We start from the raw sequence: 8,267 nt of genomic DNA on the forward strand, positions 1-8,267 counted from the left end.
CTTCAGAGCTTAGTACAGGAAGAGTGTTGGGCAGACTTCTACGGTCTATGCCCTGAGAATGGCAAGGACAAATCAAACTTGGATATAAAGTATCACATACCATGTAAAATGAGTTTATCTTGTTGGGCAGACTGGCTGGACCTTTCAGGTCTTTATCTGTCGTCATTTACTATGTTACTCTTTGGAGTTCTGCATGGAATGTTACTACTAATTGGGATTCCGGAATCTTGTAACTCTTTAGGATTCCAGAATCTTCAGAAATTTTAGTACAAGAACAGTGCTGGGCAGACTTCTATGGTCTGTGCCCTGAGAAAGGCAAGGACAAATCAAACTGGGGTATACATATAAAGTATCACATACCATGTAAAATGAGTTTATCTTGTTGGGCAGACTGGATGGACCGTACAGGTCTTTATCTGCCATCATTAACTATGTTATGTTATTCATGTATTCTTATATTCATTGATATTATGCATTTAAGTAGCACCTCTAAATATATATTTATAGGACGGCCACGTCAGTGTTATTTTTTCTGACCTATACAGTGAAGTTATGTGAAAGGTGACAGAATTTTGACGTTCCCCATATAACTTTTCAGCCTGACTCTGGCCCGCCCCAGCCTCATCTCTCCGTTAACATACAGCTGTTATGCGCGTAACCCAGCCGAATATGTTAAAAAGGAAGACTTACACAACTGGCATCAGTGCCAGCTGCGTGTCTCTTTACATATCTGGCCAATAGAGACCAAAAGCCCTCTTTCCCCTTCACCATAGAAGACATCTGTCTAACTGTTTCTTGCCTCTTCCCCACCTGTAATGATTGTCCCTTTCTTTCTGTGTCTACCCTGCAGGTTGTTACAAACAGGGACACACAGGAAACGTTGTTGTGCATCGCCTTTGTCTTTGAGGTGTCCACCAGTGAGCACGGAGCTCAGCATCATGTGTACAAGCTAGTCAAGGACTAGAAGGACCTCTGAAGATCTGTCCACAAGGAGTGCCTGACACAAAAAAATATATATATATGTATATGTATGTATATATATATTTTTTTTTTTTAATGCAATGCCAAAAAACTGTTTCTCACTCACAAACATGTTCTGTTTAGAACATTTTTTTTTAATAAAAGAAAAAAAAAAGCAAAGAAAAAAATAATAAAGGACACGAAGAGCCGCTTCTGACACCTGAAAAGTGATGTGTCTGTGGATCTGAGCGGAAGACGGCACGGAAGACATTGTAGACACCTCAGGAGTTCTCTGGCACTTCCCTCCCCCCCTCCCCCCAGGTGCAATACTTATGAGTCTGTTCAGCAATATAAGGAGATATAAACCCTTCCATCCTTCGACATGTGGTGGATGAGGGGACCCCGTGTTGACTCTGTTGCGATCCTGTCTTTTCCAGTATCAATTTTAGAGAAATGCAAAGAAGCCCTGCCTTTCCCTGCTAAAGATTCAGATGCACTTGCAGATGTCGTGGACTGCTGGGAGCTGGTGCCATATTGATGCCTCACACAAGGGCACAATGTTGATGGTTGTGTCTTGGTGTGGACCCCATCGCCTGCTGACTGATTTTGACTGTTGGTCTGGTAGAAGACAATGTACAATGTTTTATCCCTTCTTACAGGCCTTAGGAGCTGATAGGAAGCATATTACAATTGGTTTGTGCTGTAGTGAGGCCTGTAGTCTTCTGTGTCTCCAAAACTGTAGTTGCTACTTCTGTAACAGCCTGTTGCAGGCAGGAGAAAATGAGTTGTATTGCATAAAATTAGAGAACAACTGAACCTCCTCAAACGGTTGAGAGACTGAGAACAGGGATTGCCAGATATTTGTGACCTGGATTGGCCACTGTTGGAAACAGGATGCTGGGCTTGATGGACCTTTGGTCTTTCCCAGTATGGCAATGTTTATGTACTTACTTACAGGTACAGTGTTAGCTAAACCAAAAGGCTTTTTGTATGTTGCAGACATGGTCATAGCAAGGTACAAATGCACCCTGTGTGATTTGCTCCCTGCCCCTCCCCCCCAGAGCATCCATCCCCCTCCAGTGCGTGCACCCATCTCCTCGTAGGCCTGCTCCCCGGGTCGAAAGACTACCACTAGAGGTCATGGCCACCATTTTGAAACCAGCTGGCATAGGTAGCAGTGAGTGGGCTTTGCTGTTGCTGCTGCCCACCCTACCATAGACCACCGGTACATCAGGTGGGGCTGGGGGGGCCTATAGGAAGGTGCATGTAGGGGGCCTGTGGGCCCATGGGAAGATGTTAAGCAAGCAGGGCTGTTAATGGATAGGGCACAGTTTTGGTACCCCCACCTCCCTTTTGTCCTGAGTGGCTGCACCGGCTGTACGTACCTTCCTACAGCCCTGGTCTCAGATATGACTAGGATTGTACTTTCTCTCTTAATAAGGTGATGAAGTAGCATCGCTTCCCTTCTGCATTGTTGTATTGTTTCTTGCTTCTCGCTGTCTGGTAGAGCTGGCAGTTTTGCTGTGTGAGAGCGGCTTCTTTGGACGTCTTACTGTGGGTTTGGCCGGAATGAGCAGGAGAATCGGAAATTAGATGGGGAATAGCTAAACTGTTGCCTGATCTTTGAACTGTTGGGGGTAGGGAGGACTTGACTTATTTTGAGGTGACGTACCATAAGAGCATAACCCAGTGGTAAGCAGGCCACTTGCATGATTTTATTTTGGGATAGAAAAGTGGAAGGCCAGTGGCGTAAATTCAGATTCAGACCCCACAAGCCACATTTTTCTGAGTCCCCACATAGCTGTGGAGGGAACCCCCCCCCACATTTCCCCGAAGCCTTAAATCTATCAGGAACTGACCACAGCAATACTGTCCCAGCCTTCTGACATCTTTATTCAATTAAGTTACCCGATTTTCCCTGGTAGGGCCAAGTATCACACTCTGAGTAGGAAAATGGGAGCCTGGCACCTAGTTACAAAGGTGTGTGAGGTAAAGGTAAATGGCAAAGGTTCTGGCTGTCTCTGCCAGGAAGGAAGGGAGACTTTTTGCAGTAAAAATTCTAATCTTCACATGTTCGTAATCCCTTTTACTTGCTTACTGTCCCTTGAACCTCTGTGTGTTTCACGGTATGCCAGACTTTATTTTCCCTTTACTTAATCTATGTTTTCATTTGGTTATATACTTGTTTTTTTCTGAAAGGTGCTTGAACAGACATTAAACACATAGGAAGTAATTGCATAAACTTTTTTTGTGGTTAAACCCTCATTGACATACAGAAAAGGGCTTTTATTTAAAAAAATACCCTAGGAGGATATAAAGCAGGTGCAGAGAATTGCTGACGCGTGCTTTGACATGATCTGACTGTAGGGCGTGTTTGGGGAGGAGTTTGGATGAAACATAGGCAGAATCACACAGTATGTGCATATTTAATACAATATCCCCTTAATTCACTCAACTTGTGTGCACAATTTTATGCTTTAGCGTGCAAAGTAACACAAGTTCGAGAATAGTGTCAGTTATGCGTGTAACTTAATTCAGTAATTAGCTACTAATTAGCTTTGATGACCAATTATTGACTATAATTGGCAGTAATTAGCAGTTACACGCGTAACTACTCTGTGAGTATTCTTTACGCGCAAAATCCAAAGCATGGAATTGCAAGGGGCGTGGACCTGGGATGGATATGGGCAGGTCAGGTTCTAGAACAGGATCAGTTATGCACCTGACAGCATTAGGCATGAGCATTTACACCTGTCATTGACCTAACATAAGTGCTCACTGCAGACCATGGGCGTAGCTACGTGGGGCCACGGGGGCCTGGGCCCCTGTATATTTGGCCCTGGACCCCCTACCAACGACCCTCTCGACCCTCCCCCCCCAGCCGCCGTCGCTGTCTGCTACCTTTGCTGGTGCAGGACGTTAGACTCACAGAAACAGAACGAAACCTTGCAGATCAGCCAGCGATGTCCTCATCTTCCGGCTCAAGGCTTCGTTCTGTTTCTGTGAGTCCGACGTCCTGCACATAGGACGTCAGACTCACAGAAACAGAACGAAGCCTTGCGCCGGAAGAAGAGGACCTCGGCTGGCGGGGGTTGGAGTCCCCCGCCAGCAAAGGTAGGCGACAGCAGGGGAGGGTTGGCAGCGGGAGGGGGGTCGAGAGGGTCATCGGCAGGGGGGGGTCAAAGTTGGTGGTGGCGGTGGGTCAAAAATGCTGGGGGTGATGGCGGCACCGGGGGGGGGGGGGCTAAAATGTGCCCCCTCACCTCGGGCTCTGGACCCCCTCCCGCCGAAGTCTGGCTATGCCCCTGCTGCAGACTTCTGCTAGTAATTGCTGATATAGAATTCGCACTTCTTAAAAGCATCATCCTGGTGCTTAACTTTAAGTGAACACACACAGAAGGTGTTCTCTCCACAGAAAAACAATGAAGCGAAGGAAACAGTGGATCCAAAAAAGTCCTCTCACAAGTGGTGTCTCCTTAAACAAGTTCTTTATTTCAAATCATTAAAACATGATGATTTGAAATAAAGAACTTGTTTAAGGAGACACCACTTGTGAGAGGACTTTTTTGGATCCACTGTTTCCTTTGCTTCGCTTAACTTTAAGTGACCAGATTCCGTAGAGGTCACCCAGAGTTGGGTTTGCCATTTTGGGCACAGATCTGCGCATAAACTAATTGCCTAAATAGATGATGACAATCAATTATTGGTGTTAACAAGTGCTAATTGGCAGTCATTAGTAATTAATGCAGATCTGCCCTATGCCTCTATCTTGTGCGCACCTAAAGTTAGCCACAATTCCCGGGCGTGCTATTTTCTGTAAACTGTGCCTAACATTAAGCATGGTTTATAGAATAGTGCATTTTTTGGCACCCTATATAAAATTTCTCCCTATGTGTGTAAATTTACATCAGCTCTGGAACAGGTCTAAATGTACCCAGGCGCATTACCCACAGTTGTTGGTTGTGCATAAAGGAATCCTGTGCAGAAGGAAAGGATCCTCAGAAGCTTAGCCGAAATTGGGTGGCAGAGCAGGTGGGGGGAAGAGGGGTTGGTGGTTGGGAGGCGAGGATAGTGGAGGGCAGACTTATACGGTCTGTGCCAGAGCCGGTGATGGGAGGCGGGACTGGTGGTTGGGAGGCAGGAAATACTGCTGGGCAGACTTGTACAGTCTGTGCCCTGAATTAGGCAGATACAAATCAAGGTAAGGTATACACATATGAGTTTGTCTTGTTGGGCAGACTGGATGGACTGTGCAGGTCTTTTTCTGCCGTCATCTACTATGTTACTATTTTAGAAAGACACAATAGAGGCGTATTTTCAAAGCACTTAGACTTACCAAAGTTACATAGTAACCTCTGGAACTTTGTAAGTCTAAGTGCTTTGAAAATTAGCCCAATGGGCACCTGTTGTCTTTATAAAAATAGGTTCCACAAAATAAGCATCTATTTGGACTTCCTACTAAGCCCCCTGTTGAAAAATTACCCACCACGTGAATTGAAGCAGCGCTTAATGATATTTTCTTGGTATTTCTAGTATTCAGATTTCTCGGTGTTCCCTCTTTGTTGAACTGGCCTGTACATGAGCATTTCTTTCCAAAATGAGATTTAATGTAGTGGGTGGGACGCATTTGGTTGAGACCTTAATTTGATCTGGAATGTCAATGGAAATGTAGTTGGAGGGGTTGGGGAGGGAGATTGGGAAACAGTTGGGTTGATCCATTCCAGTGTTTGGAAGAGGATCTGACTGACAAGCCTCTATCTATTCTATCCATGTTGCCGAGTGGTTAAACCATGCATTAAAAATCCAGCTTGTCTGAAGAGATGAGGGAGTTCCTGGAATGGAAGCAGGCTCTTTAAGCCAGGCCCGGGGCATATTGTAGGGGAGATTCGCCCTCCAGCAGGCCGGCCTCCAATGACTTCCCTAGGCATCACCAGTGACGTTTGAAGGGAGTCCCCTAAACCCTTGCCTGATTCATTTCTGGCTGAGGAGGGCGTGTTGCAGGCCCGATTCCGCAAGTGGTCTCCACCATGTTAAGCACGGGCAGACGGGGCGTCCTCCCACATGCCTTTTCTTCTTTCCTTAGAATGTACCAAGGCCTGGAAAGACCCATCCTCAGGCTTGGATTCAAATGACTGATTTAGAATGGCCTAGGCGCCATCATTTTAAAATGATTGAGGGTGCCAAAAATAATGCAAATTATCCCTCCCTGGACATAGTGAAGGAGCGTGCTCAATATTGGGGGTGCTCAGCACCTACTGGCACCCACAGAGCTGGCTCCTGTGTAGAGTGGAGGCAAGGGAAATAACCTGGTGCTAACTTCCCCTGACAACTTTTGCTTGGTCCTGCAGATAGACGCAGTTTTCTTTCTGGATCTTATCTGGTGTCCCAGCTTGGGTTGCTTCCTGCTTCTCATTGCTATGGTTTCCAATTCGCTAATGCGGAAGCAGCACCTTCACAGCCACAGAGAGTTAACACTCAAGTCTAGATTGGGCTTCAATGGATTTACTTCCTACGGTTTTGTCCAATCAGATTATTTTTTTATGTTTCAGAGGCTCCCAGTGACCCATTCTTTATCATAAGAGCAACAAGACATGTATTTTACATTGGAAAGCTACAATGCAAAATTGAGGGCTCCTGACAATCTAAGAACATGCCTTGTATTACTGTACTGCTAAGAGGGCTTATACCTCCTTTTCATTCTTTGGCATTAAGACATTGATAGGGTATATTCTGTTGTCTGCTTCGCTGCTCCATATTACATCGTTCAGCTGTGTAGATGAGGTACATGAAGGATGATTCTAGAACAAGGCACTGAAGGGTGCACGCCCCTTTGTGCACATAAATGCACACGTTTAGGAACCATAGGGCTATTCTGGAACAGTGGTGTAACCACAGGTGGGCCGGGGCCCACCCACTTTAGGCTCAGGCCCAACAAAAAAAGCCATCTCCTGTAGTGTGGCTGGTGGGGATCTCCAAGCCCTGCCAGCCGAAGACCTCCTCCTCGCAGAAAGACCTTACATCGTGGGCGGCCGCCGGCAGTGCTCCTCAGCCACTGCTGCCAGCCGCAGGAACCCCCTGCATGCATGAAAATGAGCATACGCAGAGACCCCACCTAATGAAAACCAATGTATTTATGACTCACACATGAAGTACTGTTCTTGGGTTTTATCTCATTTTTTTTTCTTCAATGTATGTATTTTTTTTAATAACTTCCGGAAAACTGCCAGAGTGCCAGGTATCATTGGTAGAACTGTGTCAGTCCACGATGGAAAATATACTTTTTTATGTATTATAAATTTTGTGTATTTTTTAAATCCAGCTGTGATGGGGTTGTATCATATATTTGTTGTGTTACTATTATCTGTAAACTTCAAAGAGGAAAACGTGGGATGCTCGGAGAAGCTGAGCCTGCTGAAACACATTAAAATTATTTCTTGAAAGGTGTCTGGATTTATTATTTTTGATAATTTCTGCTAATTTACTGTTTATATCATGGAGAAGGTGGAGATAGAGACATTCACTTACTTCAGGAGCATAAATAATCCATAAGAGGCAAGAATATTGCTGGTGGCAAATACATGGCAGGGCCAAGGGGTATGACAAGGGAGCCCAGAAACATTTTTTTCTACATAGAAAGTGGGGTGAATACATGGAATAATCCCTCATGGAAGCGATGCAGGCAAAAGCAGTATTGGAATTTAAGGGAAATATAAGATAAAAGGAGGAGACTCCTGGAAACTGGGGAACAAAGATAAAGCTGGTAGAAAAAATGGGGAGAGAGTGGTGGATACTTGGAATGCCCTCCCGCGGGAGGTGGTGGAGATGAAAACAGTAACGGAATTCAAACATGCGTGGGATAAACATAAAGGAATCCTGTTCAGAAGGAATGGATCCTCAGAAGCTTAGCGGAGATCAGGTGGCAGAGCCGGTGGTGGGAGGCGGGGCTAGTGGTTGGGAGGCGGGGCTAGTGCTGGGCAGACTTCTACAGTCTGTGCCCTGAAAATGGCAGATACAAATCAAGGTAAGGTATACACAAAAAATAGCACATACGAGTTTATCTTGTTGGACAGACTGGATAGACCGTGCAGGTCTTTTTCTGCCGTCATCTACTATGTTACTATGTAAATGATGCACCTGTAAAACACGTATCTGCATTCATTTCTGTGTTTCCTCCTGATACAGACCAAAATTATAAAAAAAACAGCAGAGATGACACAAACCACACATTTGACACTGAGGTGCAGCAGGAGTCTAAAAACATATCAAAAATCATATATACATATAAATGAAGATAGTTTTTGTGTTTT

The 8,267-nt window shown here is 45.2% G+C and overlaps 1 protein-coding gene across 3 annotated transcripts in view; it reads left to right on the forward strand.

Annotated features, from left to right (window-relative positions):
* The window catches only part of TEAD3 (TEA domain transcription factor 3), a 181,443-nt gene extending 177,622 nt beyond the window's left edge, over positions 1–3,821 (forward strand). For all 3 annotated transcript variants that reach the window (XM_030220895.1, XM_030220896.1, XM_030220897.1), the window contains one exon: positions 851–3,821. In XM_030220895.1, coding sequence (XP_030076755.1) covers positions 851–964 — 114 coding nt within the window. In that variant the 3' untranslated portion in view covers positions 965–3,821. The remainder of the gene's footprint in view (positions 1–850) is intronic.
* Positions 3,822–8,267: the final 4,446 nt, after the last annotated feature.

The sequence above is a fragment of the Microcaecilia unicolor genome, chromosome 12 (genome assembly GCF_901765095.1).
Source record: "Microcaecilia unicolor chromosome 12, aMicUni1.1, whole genome shotgun sequence".
NCBI lineage: Eukaryota > Metazoa > Chordata > Amphibia > Gymnophiona > Siphonopidae > Microcaecilia > Microcaecilia unicolor.